Genomic DNA, 16,637 nt, shown 5'->3' on the forward strand with positions numbered 1-16,637 from the left:
CTGCACCCCTTGGCTCCCGCACCCCACCCCCCATGGGCGCTGGTCCCCTTGGCTCCCGCACCCCACCCCCCATGGGCGCTGGTCCCCTTGGCTCCCGCACCCCACCCCCATGGGCGCTGCACCCCTTGGCTCCCGCACCCCACCCCCCATGGGCGCTGCACCCCTTGGCTCCCGCACCCCACCCCCCATGGGCGCTGCACCCCTTGGCTCCCGCACCCCACCCCCCATGGACGCTGGTCCCCTTGGCTCCCGCACCCCACCCCCATGGGCGCTGCACCCCACCCCCCATGGGCGCTGGTCCCCTTGGCTCCCGCACCCCACCCCCATGGGCGCTGGTCCCCTTGGCTCCCGCACCCCACCCCCCATGGGCGCTGGTCCCCTTGGCTCCCGCACCCCACCCCCATGGGCGCTGCACCCCTTGGCTCCCGCACCCCACCCCCCATGGGCGCTGCACCCCTTGGCTCCCGCACCCCACCCCCCATGGACGCTGGTCCCCTTGGCTCCCGCACCCCACCCCCATGGGCGCTGCACCCCACCCCCCATGGGCGCTGTCCAGAACCCCTCTACGGTCCGTTAGGTTCTTGTGGACAGTCAGCTGAGTATAACTAATCCTCCCCCTCATGTGGGGCCGGCGTCTCTCTCATCTGGGTCTCTGCGGCTTTGATATCCTCACACATGGCTGCTCGCTGTAGCCGCTCATGTCCAGCCCTCGGCTCTAGATAAACGCGAGCCCCCATTTAACGCTTCAGACGTGAATGACAGTGTGGGAAATGGCGCGGAGAGATGGATGTGCGCACAACGTCCCCTCTCCTCAGTTGTCCTCGTGTAGCTGCAGCGTTGGGAGCGGCTTCTAATCGTCTCTTCCTTCTTTCAGGTGCGGGAGAATCCGGTAAAAGCACAATCGTAAAGCAGATGAAGTAAGTCCTGCTACACCTCATCCTCCTCTGAGGTTCCAGGAAGCAGATTCTCAAATGTGGGGGCCTAGTGCCAGACTTGGTTGCTGGTCCTGTGGTGTGGGGGTCCTGGTTCCAGGTGGCTGTTCCCATGGTCCTGGCGGTTCCTGGTTCTGAGTGACAGGTTCCATGGTCCTGGGGGTTCCTAGTTCCGGGTGGCTGGTCCTGTGGCTCCTAGTTCCGGGTGGCTGATCCCATGGTCCTGGGGGTTCCTAGTTCCGGGTGGCTGGTCCCATGGTCCTGGGGCTTCCTAGTTCCGGGTGGCTGGTCCCATGGTCCTGGGGCTTCCTAGTTCCGGGTGGCTGGTCCCATGGTCCTGGGGCTTCCTAGTTCCGGGTGGCTGGTCCCATGGTCCTGGGGCTTCCTAGTTCCGGGTGGCTGGTCCCATGGTCCTGGGGGCTCCTAGTTCCGGGTGGCTGGTCCCATGGTCCTGGGGCTTCCTAGTTCCGGGTGGCTGGTCCCATGGTCCTGGGGGTTCCTAGTTCCGGGTGGCTGGTCCCATGGTCCTGGGGGCTCCTAGTTCCGGGTGGCTGGTCTCATGGTCCTGGGGCTTCCTAGTTCCGGGTGGCTGGTCCCATGGTCCTGGGGCTTCCTAGTTCCGGGTGGCTGGTCCCGTGGTCCTGGGGGCTCCTAGTTCCGGGTGGCTCTTCCCATGGTCCTGAGGGTTCCTAGTTCCGGGTGGTTGGTCCCATGGTCCTGGGGGTTCCTAGTTCCGGGTGGTTGGTCCCGTGGTCCTGGGGCTTTCTAGTTCCGGGTGGCTGGTCCCGTGGTCCTGGGGGCTCCTAGTTCTGGGTGGCTGGTCCCGTGGTCCTGGGGGCTCCTAGTTCTGGGTGGCTGGTCCCATGGTCCTGGGGGTTCCTAGTTCCGGGTGGCTGGTCCCATGGTCCTGGGGGCTCCTAGTTCCGGGTGGCTGGTCTCATGGTCCTGGGGGTTCCTAGTTCCGGGTGGCTGGTCCCGTGGTCCTGGGGGCTCCTAGTTCCGGGTGGCTCTTCCCATGGTCCTGGGGCTTCCTAGTTCCAGGTGGCTGGTCCCGTGGTCCTGGGGGCTCCTAGTTCCGGGTGGTTGGTCCCATGGTCCTGGGGCTTCCTAGTTCCGGGTGGCTGGTCCCATGGTCCTGGGGCTTCCTAGTTCCGGGTGGCTGGTCTCATGGTTCTGGGGGTTCCTAGTTCCGGGTGGTTGGTCCCCTGGTCCTGGGGGTTCCTAGTTCCGGGTGGCTGGTCCCATGGTCCTGGGGGTTCCTAGTTCCGGGTGGCTGGTCCCATGGTCCTGGGGGCTCCTAGTTCCGGGTGGCTGGTCCCATGGTCCTGGGGGCTCCTAGTCCCGGGTGGCTGGTCTCATGGTCCTGGGGGTTCCTAGTTCCGGGTGGCTGGTCTCATGGTCCTGGGGGTTCCTAGTTCCGGGTGGTTGGTCCCATGGTCCTGGGGCTTCCTAGTTCCGGGTGGCTGGTCTCATGGTCCTGGGGGTTCCTAGTTCCGGGTGGCTGGTCCTGTGGCTCCTAGTTCCGGGTGGTTGGTCCCATGGTCCGGGGGCTTCCTAGTTCCGGGTGGCTGGTCCCATGGTCCGGGGGCTTCCTAGTTCCGGGTGGCTGGTCCCATGGTCCGGGGGCTTCCTAGTTCCCTGTGGCTGGTCTCATGGTCCTGGGGCTTCCTAGTTCCGGGTGGCTGGTCCCATGGTCCTGGGGCTTCCTAGTTCCGGGTGGCTGGTCCCATGGTCCTGGGGCTTCCTAGTTCCGGGTGGCTGGTCCCATGGTCCTGGGGCTTCCTAGTTCCGGGTGGCTGGTCCCATGGTCCTGGGGCTTCCTAGTTCCGGGTGGCTGGTCCCATGGTCCGGGGGCTTCCTAGTTCCGGGTGGCTGGTCCCATGGTCCGGGGGCTTCCTAGTTCCGTGTGGCTGGTCCCATGGTCCGGGGGCTTCCTAGTTCCGGGTGGCTGGTCCTGTGGCTCCTAGTTCCGGGTGGTTGGTCCCATGGTCCTGGGGCTTCCTAGTTCCGGGTGGTTGGTCCCATGGTCCTGGGGCTTCCTAGTTCCGGGTGGTTGGTCCCATGGTCCTGGGGCTTCTTAGTTCTGGGTGGCTGGTCCCGTGGTCCTGGGGGCTCCTAGTTCCGGGTGGTTGGTCCCATGGTCTTGGGGGCTCCTAGTTCTGGGTGGTTGGTCCCATGGTCCTGGGGCTTCCTAGTTCCGGCTGGCTGGTCCCATGGTCCGGGGGCTTCCTAGTTCCGGGTGGCTGGTCCTGTGGCTCCTAGTTCCGGGTGGTTGGTCCCATGGTCCTGGGGCTTCCTAGTTCCGGGTGGTTGGTCCCATGGTCCTGGGGCTTCCTAGTTCCGGGTGGTTGGTCCCATGGTCCTGGGGCTTCCTAGTTCCGGGTGGTTGGTCCCATGGTCCTGGGGCTTCCTAGTTCTGGGTGGCTGGTCCCGTGGTCCTGGGGGCTCCTAGTTCCGGGTGGTTGGTCCCATGGTCCTGGGGCTTCCTAGTTCCGGGTGGCTGGTCCCGTTGTCCTGGGGGCTCCTAGTTCCGGGTGGCTGGTCCCATGGTCCTGAGGCTTCCTAGTTCCGGGTGGCTGGTCCCATGGTCCTGGGGGATCCTAGTTCCGGGTGGCTCTTCCCATGGTCCTGGGGCTTCCTAGTTCCGGGTGGCTCTTCCCATGGTCCTGGGGCTTCCTAGTTCCGGGTGGCTGGTCCCATGGTCCTGGGGGCTCCTAGTTCCGGGTGGCTGGTCCCATGGTCCTGGGGCTTCCTAGTTCCGGGTGGCTGGTCCCATGGTCCTGAGGCTTCCTAGTTCCGGGTGGTTGGTCCCATGGTCCTGGGGCTTCCTAGTTCCAGGTGGCTGGTCCCATGGTCCTGGGGGCTCCTAGTTCCGGGTGGCTGGTCCCATGGTCCGGGGGCTTCCTAGTTCCGGGTGGCTGGTCCCATGGTCCTGGGGGCTCCTAGTTCCGGGTGGCTGGTCCCATGGTCCTGGGGGCTCCTAGTTCCGGGTGGCTGGTCCCATGGTCCTGGGGGCTCCTAGTTCCGGGTGGCTGGTCCCATGGTCCTGGGGGCTCCTAGTTCCGGGTGGTTGGTCCCATGGTCCTGGGGCTTCCTAGTTCCGGGTGGCTGGTCCCGTTGTCCTGGGGGCTCCTAGTTCCGGGTGGCTGGTCTCATGGTCCTGGGGCTTCCTAGTTCCGGGTGGCTGGTCTCATGGTCCTGGGGGCTCCTAGTTCCGGGTGGCTCTTCCCATGGTCCTGAGGGTTCCTAGTTCCGGGTGGCTGGTTTCATGGTCCTGGGGCTTCCTAGTTCCGGGTGGCTGGTCCCATGGTCCTGGGGCTTTCTAGTTCCGGGTGGCTGGTCCCATGGTCCTGAGGCTTCCTAGTTCCGGGTGGTTGGTCCCATGGTCCTGGGGGCTCCTAGTTCCGGGTGGCTGGTCCCATGGTCCTGGGGGCTCCTAGTTCCGGGTGGCTGGTCCCATGGTCCTGGGGCTTCCTAGTTCCGGGTGGCTGGTCCCATGGTCCGGGGGCTTCCTAGTTCTGGGTGGCTGGTCCCGTGGTCCTGGGGGCTCCTAGTTCCGGGTGGTTGGTCCCATGGTCTTGGGGGCTCCTAGTTCTGGGTGGTTGGTCCCATGGTCCTGGGGCTTCCTAGTTCCGGGTGGCTGGTCCCATGGTCCGGGGGCTTCCTAGTTCCGGGTGGCTGGTCCTGTGGCTCCTAGTTCCGGGTGGTTGGTCCCATGGTCCTGGGGCTTCCTAGTTCCGGGTGGTTGGTCCCATGGTCCTGGGGCTTCCTAGTTCCGGGTGGTTGGTCCCATGGTCCTGGGGCTTCCTAGTTCCGGGTGGTTGGTCCCATGGTCCTGGGGCTTCCTAGTTCTGGGTGGCTGGTCCCGTGGTCCTGGGGGCTCCTAGTTCCGGGTGGTTGGTCCCATGGTCCTGGGGGCTCCTAGTTCCGGGTGGTTGGTCCCATGGTCCTGGGGCTTCCTAGTTTCGGGTGGCTGGTCCCGTTGTCCTGGGGGCTCCTAGTTCTGGGTGGCTGGTCCCATGGTCCTGAGGCTTCCTAGTTCCGGGTGGCTGGTCCCATGGTCCTGGGGGATCCTAGTTCCGGGTGGCTCTTCCCATGGTCCTGGGGCTTCCTAGTTCCGGGTGGCTCTTCCCATGGTCCTGGGGCTTCCTAGTTCCGGGTGGCTCTTCCCATGGTCCTGGGGCTTCCTAGTTCCGGGTGGCTGGTCCCATGGTCCGGGGGCTTCCTAGTTCTGGGTGGCTGGTCCCGTGGTCCTGGGGGCTCCTAGTTCCGGGTGGTTGGTCCCATGGTCTTGGGGGCTCCTAGTTCTGGGTGGTTGGTCCCATGGTCCTGGGGCTTCCTAGTTCCGGGTGGCTGGTCCCATGGTCCGGGGGCTTCCTAGTTCCGGGTGGCTGGTCCTGTGGCTCCTAGTTCCGGGTGGTTGGTCCCATGGTCCTGGGGCTTCCTAGTTCCGGGTGGTTGGTCCCATGGTCCTGGGGCTTCCTAGTTCCGGGTGGTTGGTCCCATGGTCCTGGGGCTTCCTAGTTCTGGGTGGCTGGTCCCGTGGTCCTGGGGGCTCCTAGTTCCGGGTGGTTGGTCCCATGGTCCTGGGGGCTCCTAGTTCCGGGTGGTTGGTCCCATGGTCCTGGGGCTTCCTAGTTTCGGGTGGCTGGTCCCGTTGTCCTGGGGGCTCCTAGTTCTGGGTGGCTGGTCCCATGGTCCTGAGGCTTCCTAGTTCCGGGTGGCTGGTCCCATGGTCCTGGGGGCTCCTAGTTCCGGGTGGCTCTTCCCATGGTCCTGGGGCTTCCTAGTTCCGGGTGGCTCTTCCCATGGTCCTGGGGCTTCCTAGTTCCGGTTGGCTCTTCCCATGGTCCTGGGGCTTCCTAGTTCCGGGTGGCTGGTCCCATGGTCCTGGGGGCTCCTAGTTCCGGGTGGCTGGTCCCATGGTCCTGGGGCTTCCTAGTTCCGGGTGGCTGGTCCCATGGTCCTGAGGCTTCCTCGTTCCGGGTGGTTGGTCCCATGGTCCTGGGCTTCCTAGTTCCAGGTGGCTGGTCCCATGGTCCTGGGGGCTCCTAGTTCCGGGTGGCTGGTCCCATGGTCCGGTGGCTTCCTAGTTCCGGGTGGCTGGTCCCATGGTCCTGGGGGCTCCTAGTTCTGGTGGCTGGTCCCATGGTCCTGGGGGCTCCTAGTTCCGGGTGGCTGGTCCCATGGTCCTTGGGCTTCCTAGTTCCGGGTGGCTGGTCTCATGGTCCTGGGGGCTCCTAGTTCCGGGTGGCTCTTCCCATGGTCCTGAGGGTTCCTAGTTCCGGGTGGCTGGTCCCATGGTCCTGGGGCTTCCTAGTTCCGGGTGGCTGGTCCCATGGTCCTGGGGCTTTCTAGTTCCGGGTGGCTGGTCCCATGGTCCTGAGGCTTCCTAGTTCCGGGTGGTTGGTCCCATGGTCCTGGGGGCTCCTAGTTCCGGGTGGCTGGTCCCATGGTCCTGGGGGCTCCTAGTCCCGGGTGGCTGGTCTCATGGTCCTGGGGGTTCCTAGTTCCGGGTGGCTGGTCTCATGGTCCTGGGGGTTCCTAGTTCCGGGTGGTTGGTCCCATGGTCCTGGGGCTTCCTAGTTCCGGGTGGCTGGTCTCATGGTCCTGGGGGTTCCTAGTTCCGGGTGGCTGGTCCTGTGGCTCCTAGTTCCGGGTGGTTGGTCCCATGGTCCGGGGGCTTCCTAGTTCCGGGTGGCTGGTCCCATGGTCCGGGGGCTTCCTAGTTCCCTGTGGCTGGTCTCATGGTCCTGGGGCTTCCTAGTTCCGGGTGGCTGGTCCCATGGTCCTGGGGCTTCCTAGTTCCGGGTGGCTGGTCCCATGGTCCTGGGGCTTCCTAGTTCCGGGTGGCTGGTCCCATGGTCCTGGGGCTTCCTAGTTCCGGGTGGCTGGTCCCATGGTCCGGGGGCTTCCTAGTTCCGGGTGGCTGGTCCCATGGTCCGGGGGCTTCCTAGTTCCGGGTGGCTGGTCCTGTGGCTCCTAGTTCCGGGTGGTTGGTCCCATGGTCCTGGGGCTTCCTAGTTCCGGGTGGTTGGTCCCATGGTCCTGGGGCTTCCTAGTTCCGGGTGGTTGGTCCCATGGTCTTGGGGCTTCCTAGTTCCGGGTGGTTGGTCCCATGGTCCTGGGGCTTCCTAGTTCTGGGTGGCTGGTCCCGTGGTCCTGGGGGCTCCTAGTTCCGGGTGGTTGGTCCCATGGTCTTGGGGGCTCCTAGTTCTGGGTGGTTGGTCCCATGGTCCTGGGGCTTCCTAGTTCCGGGTGGCTGGTCCCATGGTCCGGGGGCTTCCTAGTTCCGGGTGGCTGGTCCTGTGGCTCCTAGTTCCGGGTGGTTGGTCCCATGGTCCTGGGGCTTCCTAGTTCCGGGTGGTTGGTCCCATGGTCCTGGGGCTTCCTAGTTCCGGGTGGTTGGTCCCATGGTCCTGGGGCTTCCTAGTTCTGGGTGGCTGGTCCCGTGGTCCTGGGGGCTCCTAGTTCCGGGTGGTTGGTCCCATGGTCCTGGGGGCTCCTAGTTCCGGGTGGTTGGTCCCATGGTCCTGGGGCTTCCTAGTTCCGGGTGGCTGGTCCCGTTGTCCTGGGGGCTCCTAGTTCCGGGTGGCTGGTCCCATGGTCCTGAGGCTTCCTAGTTCCGGGTGGCTGGTCCCGTTGTCCTGGGGGCTCCTAGTTCTGGGTGGCTGGTCCCATGGTCCTGAGGCTTCCTAGTTCCGGGTGGCTGGTCCCATGGTCCTGGGGGCTCCTAGTTCCGGGTGGCTGGTCCCATGGTCCTGAGGCTTCCTAGTTCCGGGTGGCTGGTCCCGTTGTCCTGGGGGCTCCTAGTTCTGGGTGGCTGGTCCCATGGTCCTGAGGCTTCCTAGTTCCGGGTGGCTGGTCCCATGGTCCTGGGGGATCCTAGTTCCGGGTGGCTCTTCCCATGGTCCTGAGGCTTCCTAGTTCCAGGTGGCTGGTCCCGTTGTCCTGGGGGCTCCTAGTTCTGGGTGGCTGGTCCCATGGTCCTGAGGCTTCCTAGTTCCGGGTGGCTGGTCCCATGGTCCTGGGGGATCCTAGTTCCGGGTGGCTCTTCCCATGGTCCTGGGGCTTCCTAGTTCCGGGTGGTTCTTCCCATGGTCCTGGGGGATCCTAGTTCCGGGTGGCTGGTCCCATGGTCCTGGGGGATCCTAGTTCCGGGTGGCTCTTCCCATGGTCCTGGGGCTTCCTAGTTCCGGGTGGCTCTTCCCATGGTCCTGGGGGCTCCTAGTTCCGGGTGGCTGGTCCCATGGTCCTGGGGGCTCCTAGTTCCGGGTGGCTGGTCCCATGGTCCTGGGGCTTCCTAGTTCCGGGTGGCTGGTCCCATGGTCCTGAGGCTTCCTAGTTCCGGGTGGTTGGTCCCATGGTCCTGGGGCTTCCTAGTTCCAGGTGGCTGGTCCCATGGTCCTGGGGGCTCCTAGTTCCGGGTGGTTGGTCCCATGGTCCTGGGGGTTCCTAGTTCCGGGTGGCTGGTCCCATGGTCCGGGGGCTTCCTAGTTCCGGGTGGCTGGTCCCATGGTCCTGGTGTGTGGGAGGGCCTAGTTCCGGGCTGGTCCTGCAATGTGTTGGACCTAGTTGTGTATAATCCCTCTTGGCACACAGTATTACACGCTGTAATCTTCCAGGATTATCCATGAAGACGGTTACTCAGAGGAGGAGTGCCGGCAGTACCGGGCCGTGGTCTACAGTAACACCATCCAGTCTATCATGGCAATAATAAAGGCGATGGGGAACCTGAAGATTGACTTTGGAGACTCTGCCCGAGCGGTGAGTGATAGTCTGCAGCGTAATGGGGAGACTGTGGGGAGGAAGGTGTTAAAGATTGCAAGGAGCGGAGACTAATGAGGACTGAGCTTACCAGGGCTCCCAGGACCTGCTCCTAATTAGATTACCCCGTCCCTGGCGACTCTGCAGCTAATTATCACATCCAGGAGGAGCCGGAGATCCCAGTTACATCAGCACTACAAAAAGTTGCAGGCATTGAGGTCCCTGATGGAGGCTCGCACTGAACTGCAGCCCTATAAGTGAGGACACAGGTGCAGCGCGGGTGTGGGGGCGAGTGGCCGATCACTTGTATTGTGACTTGAGTGGTCACATGAGGTCTTGCGTTGAGTGGGCACCAGTGGTGATCTGGTTGTATCTCTGCTCCCCTGCCCCATGTACGTGACTCTATGTGACGCTCTCGCCCGTTCTCTGTCCGCAGGATGACGCCCGGCAGCTGTTTGCGTTGTCGTGCACCGCGGAGGAGCAGGGGATCCTTCCTGATGACCTGGCCGGAGTGATCCGCAGATTGTGGGCAGACCCGGGTGTGCAGACCTGCTTCAACCGCTCCCGCGAGTACCAGCTCAATGACTCGGCGGCCTAGTGAGTATCGGGGACATAAGGGGGGCCCCAGGATGTCATGTGAGGGACGATGTCTGGAGGCTCCCGGTGCTTTGCATACATTTGCCTGCGGATGAGTCAGTATTTTCCATGGCTCTTCAGGTTGCTATGGGCGATGCTGCTGGGTCCTGGGGAGGTTTGGTGTCCAGTGTTATCTTAGTCTGCGGGGGACTCGTTGGGATTCGTTCACACAGTAGGGCGGATGACCCCGCAGCCTCCGGTGATCCCCGGCCTCAGTTTCCTATATTTGGATTGTGCACAATCTGCAACGAAAACTGTTTGCATGTAACTTGTTCCTAGATGCAAATCATCCCGGCAGCTGGTAGCAGATTAACCCTTCAGTGATCCGGTGCTGCCCCATGGCTCAGGGGCTATTGGTGATACTCGTGGGGCATCTCCTTGGGTCACCCAGCGGAGGCACCCCAGCATTGTGCAGCAGCATGGACCACCTACAGGCACCCTCGTGGCAGCCATGTTGGTTGTCACCCAGTGAGTCTCCGAGCGGATGGCTCTGAGCTGATACATTGGAACAGACCAACAGCTGTGCGTGAACTGGAACAGGGTCCTATGAGTTTTAAGCCTCTTTCTAGTCACTGACAGGCAGCAGAGGTCTGGATATTAGAGAGTATGTAGTAATGAAGCTGTATGTGCAGATTTATTTTCCTGCCCGCACACATTTCCATCCTCCAGCAGACAAGTGGTTAATAATAAATTCTAGAAATGCAAATCCGGGTTTGCATTAGGAGCCCCGGGGTGGCGGATCCATAGATCATGTCGTGTCATCAGCGGAAAAAATGCAAAGTGTGTACAACGCCCCAAGGTCCAGACGTCGGGAAGCTGTGACTCCACGCACTGAACAATATCTGGTTCTGATACCTCTGGACTGTGCGGCGCTGTGGGACTCGTCTATTATCCCTCAGCACAGCCGGGGCCCCAGGGGTCTTGTTTGTAGCTTGGCCCCTCGGGGGTTAATGTTCTCTCCACAATAATAACTTCTGTGGCAGCTGCATAAGTGGCTCATTAGAAGCGATAACGAGGTCAAAACGATATTAATTAGCAGGGTGGTAAGTGAGGGGCTCCCGGGAGCCCGTGTTAGGATGTTTTCTCATCTCCTGTGGGGACTGGCAACATGTTGAGACGTGGCTGGCGTGTGGTGCGATGCTCTGCAGGATGGCGTCCGGATGATTGTAATTCTGCTTTCTCCGCAGTTACCTGAATGACCTGGAGCGGATCGCCCGCTCGGACTATGTGCCCACACAGCAGGACGTCCTCCGGACCAGGGTGAAGACCACCGGGATTGTGGAGACGCATTTCACCTTCAAAGATCTCCACTTCAAGTGCGTATAATGCGGGATAGCGCCGCATCGTCCTGTCCCTACATATCCGAATAAGCGGTGCCCAGTGATGGCTCCCGATGTTCTCCCCCACACATAATCTGCAGTCCTCTACGATGGTGGCCCAGCAATACCACTGATAAATGTCCCCCACGGCCTCCTGCTGACCTATGGGGGGGTGAGGGTGACAGTCCATCCTGTGAGTGGTTTGTAGGACAACCCTTTATTCGGTAGCAGGTTACACACACGACGTTCGGAAGCCTCGGAGTGACCGCCGTGCGTCTGTACGTCGCTGTGACATCATCCCCGCTGCCTGCATGATGTGGAGCAGCGCCTCCACCTGGTGGCCGCTCTGTGCCACTGCAGTCTATCTCACGACGCTCGCTCATGGACATCTCCTGATTTTTCGCTTCCTCTTTCTGCAGGATGTTCGATGTTGGTGGGCAGCGGTCTGAGCGGAAGAAATGGATTCACTGCTTCGAGGGGGTGACGGCCATCATCTTCTGCGTGGCTCTTAGCGCTTATGACCTTGTATTGGCAGAGGATGAAGAAATGGTGAGTGGCTAAAGGTTCTGACCCAGAAATGCAGAGCGATGCCCACTGACTCCAGCGGTGGTTCTGGAGGGATGCCAGGAGGATGCATAAGTTTTCACGCCCCTCTGACGTTCTCTCTGTTCTCTACTCCATAGAATCGGATGCATGAAAGCATGAAGCTCTTCGACAGCATCTGCAACAACAAGTGGTTCACAGAGACGTCAATCATCCTCTTCCTTAACAAGAAGGACCTGTTTGAAGAGAAGATCACCCAGAGTCCGCTCACCATCTGTTTCCCGGAATACACAGGTGACGCCTGGGGCCTGTACCTCACACCAGTCCAGTATTTACCCCTCTACAACCGCCCCTTCCATTCCTTCCCCCACCTCTACCACGTCTCTTCTACTGTTTATCTAATTCCTTTCAAGTGGCACCAAGATTTCACCCTCTGACAAATTTCTTGTAAGTCCTAGTAAGTGACCTCCCCTCCTTTATGCGCTCTCCGCGCAGGTGACGTCTTTACTTCCTCCCGCTCTGTCTCTTCCTCCTCTGGCTCCCCCGCATAGGTGACGTTGTCTTCTCCTCCCGCTCTCCGCGTAGGCGACGTTGTCTTCTCTCCGCTCTCTCTGCGTAGGCGACGTTGTCTTCTCTCCGCTCTCTCTGCGTAGGCGACGTTGTCTTCTCCTCCCGCTCTCTCTGCGTAGGCAACGTTGTCTTCTCCCCGCTCTCTCTGCGTAGGTGACGTTGTCTTCTCCCTGCGCTCTCTCTGCGTAGGCGACGTTGTCTTCTCCTCCCGCTCTCTCTGCGTAGGCGACGTTGTCTTCTCTCCGCTCTCTCTGCGTAAGCGACGTTGTCTTCTCTCCGCTCTCTCTGCGTAGGCGACGTTGTCTTCTCCCTGCGCTCTCCGCGTAGGCGACGTTGTCTTCTCCTCCCGCTCTCTCTGCGTAGGCAACGTTGTCTTCTCCCCGCTCTCTCTGCGTAGGTGACGTTGTCTTCTCCCTGCGCTCTCTCTGCGTAGGCGACGTTGTCTTCTCCTCCCGCTCTCTCTGCGTAGGCGACGTTGTCTTCTCTCCGCTCTCTCTGCGTAGGCGACGTTGTCTTCTCTCCGCTCTCTCTGCGTAGGCGACGTTGTCTTCTCTCCGCTCTCTCTGCGTAGGCGACGTTGTCTTCTCCCTGCGCTCTCCGCGTAGGCGACGTTGTCTTCTCCTCCCGCTCTCTCTGCGTAGGCGACGTTGTCTTCTCCTCCCGCTCTCTCTGCGTAGGCGACGTTGTCTTCTCTCCGCTCTCTCTGCGTAGGTGACGTTGTCTTCTCCTCCCGCTCTCTGCGTAGGTGACGTTGTCTTCTCCCTGCGCTCTCTCTGCGTAGGCGACGTTGTCTTCTCCTCCCGCTCTCTCTGCGTAGGCGACGTTGTCTTCTCTCCGCTCTCTCTGCGTAGGCGACGTTGTCTTCTCTCCGCTCTCTCTGCGTAGGCGACGTTGTCTTCTCCCTGCGCTCTCCGCGTAGACGACGTTGTCTTCTCCTCCCGCTCTCTCTGCGTAGGCGACGTTGTCTTCTCCCCGCTCTCTCTGCGTAGGTGACGTTGTCTTCTCCCTGCGCTCTCTCTGCGTAGGCGACGTTGTCTTCTCCTCCCGCTCTCTCTGCGTAGGCGACGTTGTCTTCTCTCCGCTCTCTCTGCGTAGGCGACGTTGTCTTCTCTCCGCTCTCTCTGCGTAGGCGACGTTGTCTTCTCCCTGCGCTCTCCGCGTAGGCGACGTTGTCTTCTCCTCCCGCTCTCTCTGCGTAGGCGACGTTGTCTTCTCCTCCCGCTCTCTCTGCGTAGGCGACGTTGTCTTCTCCTCCCGCTCTCCGCGTAGGCGACGTTGTCTTCTCCTCCCGCTCTCCGCGTAGGCGACGTTGGCTTCTCCTCCCGCTCTCCGCGTAGGCGACGTTGGCTTCTCCTCCCGCTCTCCGCGTAGGCGACGTTGGCTTCTCCTCCCGCTCTCCGCGTAGGCGACGTTGGCTTCTCCTCCCGCTCTCCGCGTAGGCGACGTTGGCTTCTCCTCCCGCTCTCCGCGTAGGCGACGTTGGCTTCTCCTCCCCGCTCTCTCCGTGTAGGCGACGTTGGCTTCTCCTCCCGCTCTCCGCGTAGGCGACGTTGGCTTCTCCTCCCGCTCTCCGCGTAGGCGACGTTGGCTTCTCCTCCCCGCTCTCTCCGCGTAGGCGACGTTGTCTTCTCCTCTCGCTCTCCGCGTAGGTGACGTTGTCTTCTCCTCCCGCTCTCTCTGCGTAGGCGACGTTGTCTTCTACTCCCGCTCTCTCTGCGTAGGCGACGTTGTCTTCTCCTCCCGCTCTCCGCGTAGGCGACTTTGGCTTCTCCTCCCGCTCTCCGCGTAGGCGACGTTGGCTTCTCCTCCCGCTCTCCGCGTAGGCGACGTTGTCTTCTCCTCCCGCTCTCCGCGTAGGCGACGTTGTCTTCTCCTCCCGCTCTCCGCGTAGGCGACGTTGTCTTCTCCCCGCTCTCTCTGCGTAGGCGACGTTGTCTTCTCCTCCCGCTCTCTCTGCGTAGGCGACGTTGTCTTCTCCTCCCGCTCTCCGCGTAGGCGACGTTGGCTTCTCCTCCCGCTCTCCGCGTAGGCGACGTTGGCTTCTCCTCCCGCTCTCCGCGTAGGCGACGTTGTCTTCTCCTCCCGCTCTCCGCGTAGGCGACTTTTCCTCCAGGCATGTCGGATTGTTTTGGCGTCTGCCCAGGGCAGTAGAGGTGACATAACGCTGTCCCTGGCTTCTGTAACCAGTGAATCTTTCCTCTCTGCAGGTGCAAACCAGTACGATGAAGCCGCCAGTTATATTCAGAGCAAGTTTGAGGACCTGAACAAGAGACGGGACACCAAGGAGATCTACACGCACTTCACCTGTGCCACCGACACCAAAAATGTCCAGTTTGTTTTTGATGCAGTGACGGATGTGATCATCAAAAATAACCTGAAGGATTGTGGTCTCTTCTAACCTTGGGTGAGGGTCTTGTGCTATACAGTGACAGTAATTTATTACAGTTAGGGCACTTGTAGGGTCTTGTATTATACCCCAGAGCTGCACTCACTATTCTGCTGCTGGTGCAGTCACTGTGTACATACATGACATTACTTATCCTGTACTGATCCTGAGTTACATCCTGTATTATACCCCAGAGCTGCACTCACTATTCTGCTGCTGGTGCAGTCACTGTGTACATACATGACATTACTTATCCTGTACTGATCCTGAGTTACATCCTGTATTATACTCCAGAGCTGCACTCACTATTCTGCTGCTGGTGCAGTCACTGTGTACATACATGACATTACTTATCCTGTACTGATCCTGAGTTACATCCTGTATTATACCCCAGAGCTGCACTCACTATTCTGCTGCTGGTGCAGTCACTGTGTACATACATGACATTACTTATCCTGTACTGATCCTGAGTTACATCCTGTATTATACCCCAGAGCTGCACTCACTATTCTGCTGCTGGTGCAGTCACTGTGTACATACATGACATTACTTATCCTGTACTGATCCTGAGTTACATCCTGTATTATACTCCAGAGCTGCACTCACTATTCTGCTGCTGGTGCAGTCACTGTGTACATACATGACATTACTTATCCTGTACTGATCCTGAGTTACATCCTGTATTATACTCCAGAGCTGCACTCACTATTCTGCTGCTGGTGCAGTCACTGTGTACATACATGACATTACTTATCCTGTACTGATCCTGAGTTACATCCTGTATTATACCCCAGAGCTGCACTCACTATTCTGCTGCTGGTGCAGTCACTGTGTACATACATGACATTACTTATCCTGTACTGATCCTGAGTTACATCCTGTATTATACCCCAGAGCTGCACTCACTATTCTGCTGGCAGAATCTGCTGACACATCCCAGAATGCATCAGTATAAGCTCTGATAAGGAAGTTTGTTAACTAGTTTTCCAGGATGGGATAAGAAAACCTTTCCCTTGTTGTGGGTTGTGGAAGACACTAGAGTTTTCCATTAAAAGCCTCTGAAGAAGCAGGGGATGCTGGGAGATTTCAGCTCTTTCTGCTGGGAGTTGTAGTTCCTGCGGTCACTGACTGTCTCCTCTTCCTTTTGCAGGTCGCAGGAGTCGGGGAGCAGTCGCCCCCCAGGATTTTACCGTTTTTATCCCGAGTGTCTCATTTTGTAATTAACCTTTCCTCTGCTGGATGGAGTCCTGCCGCGGGGGCTGCGCTGGTTATTAACCCCTTCTGCCCTGGCTCCTGGAGAAGACCACACGGCAGCCATGTTTGTCTCTTAAAGCACAAGCTGTGTCCCGGCGAAGCCTCTGACGTGTGTCCAGGGTCCGTGGCGGCAGGGCCCCACGTCTGCATGCGAGGGTCTCATGATGACGCGGAGCCCCAGGCCACGTGCAGCGTTAACACCTTCTTGTCCATAAATACTTCTGCTTCCTCTCATGGAGGGGCGTATAGAGCGACGTGCGGTCACCAGCCTCCCCTCCCCCGCTACTTACCTTGTACGGCAGGTTAGTGTCTGCCGGTCCTCACATTCCTGTAGGCGCCCCAGAGGCGGGGGGGCAGCGGCTCCTGTAGCTTTTTGTGCCTTCAGCTGTTTTGTGTTTTGCGTTTTTATATATTTTCTGTTTTATCTTAATATTGTCCCTGCAGCCCAGCACGAGGAGGGGGGCGGGGCCTCCGTAACCCCCAATTTATGTTACATTCTCCGCCCTCTAATCATTTCCCACAATCCTCCTGACCGAGCCCGGATTTTGGGGCTGATGGCGTCTGGTTCAGCTCTTCTTTGCTGAGAGTTTTCAGGACTGGCACTTAAGAGGTTAATCAGAAGGGGAAACCCTGAGCTTAATTTATTTTCCTGAGGTCCTGCAGCTCCTATCAGCAGGTAAAGAGCAGCCCCCCCCCCCCAGGTATGAGGTCCTGCAGCTCCTATCAGCAGGTAAAGAGCAGCCCCCCCCCCAGGTATGAGGTCCTGCAGCTCCTATCAGCAGGTAAAGAGCAGCCCCCCCCCCCAGGTATGAGGTCCTGCAGCTCCTATCAGCAGGTAAAGAGCAGCCCCCCCCCCAGGTATGAGGTCCTGCAGCCTAAAGAGCAGCCCCCCCCCCCCAGGTATGAGGTCCTGCAGCTCCTATCAGCAGGTAAAGAGCAGCCCCTCATCCTCGCTGCCCAGGTCAGAGGTCACACGGAGCCCCCCCCCCCCCCCCCCACTGTCTTTAATAGTTTTTTTTTTTTCTTCTCTTAAATTGTTCACAAAGTTTTAAATAATAAAATGTAGAAACTAAACTGAGACTCGATTCTTTCCTGCGCTGGCGATTTGTCGCGGGGGGGCCCTTGGCTGCTGTCCTGTAGAGATGACGTCTATGTACGTCACAGGAGTCCCTGAGGCTCATTTGCATATTAAAGTCCCTTTTCATGTACAATAAGCCATAACGGCTGTGT

General features: G+C 60.0%; 1 protein-coding gene across 2 annotated transcripts; it reads left to right on the plus strand.

The window, feature by feature from the left end:
• Positions 1-771: 771 nt before the first annotated feature.
• Positions 772-16,481, plus strand: LOC140110436 (guanine nucleotide-binding protein G(i) subunit alpha-2-like). Of its 2 annotated transcripts, XR_011851479.1 has the most exons (9): positions 772-917; positions 8,558-8,699; positions 9,136-9,296; positions 10,523-10,651; positions 11,074-11,203; positions 11,338-11,491; positions 13,975-14,171; positions 15,304-16,265; positions 16,308-16,481. XR_011851479.1 is itself a non-coding variant. In XM_072132230.1 (8 exons), exons 1-7 carry the CDS (start codon positions 784-786, stop codon positions 14,163-14,165), a joined length of 1,041 nt encoding a protein of 346 aa, XP_071988331.1. In that variant the 5' UTR covers positions 772-783; the 3' UTR covers positions 14,166-14,171; positions 15,304-16,481. The 2 variants fall into 2 exon arrangements, 1 of the variants encoding a protein (XP_071988331.1); XM_072132230.1 differs by having other exon boundaries at positions 15,304-16,481.
• The last annotated feature ends 156 nt before the right edge of the window (positions 16,482-16,637 follow it).

This window comes from Engystomops pustulosus, unplaced genomic scaffold (assembly GCF_040894005.1).
Source record: "Engystomops pustulosus unplaced genomic scaffold, aEngPut4.maternal MAT_SCAFFOLD_280, whole genome shotgun sequence".
Classification (NCBI taxonomy): domain Eukaryota; kingdom Metazoa; phylum Chordata; class Amphibia; order Anura; family Leptodactylidae; genus Engystomops; species Engystomops pustulosus.

Coding starts and splice junctions, on each gene's coding strand:
- LOC140110436 (XM_072132230.1), top strand. CDS start 784: ATGGATGTGCGCACAACGTCCCCTCTCCTCAGTTGTCCTCGTGTAGCT. Junction 918..8,557: donor ACAATCGTAAAGCAGATGAA/GTAAGTCCTGCT, acceptor GTAATCTTCCAG/GATTATCCATGAAGACGGTT. Junction 9,297..10,522: donor CTCAATGACTCGGCGGCCTA/GTGAGTATCGGG, acceptor CTTTCTCCGCAG/TTACCTGAATGACCTGGAGC.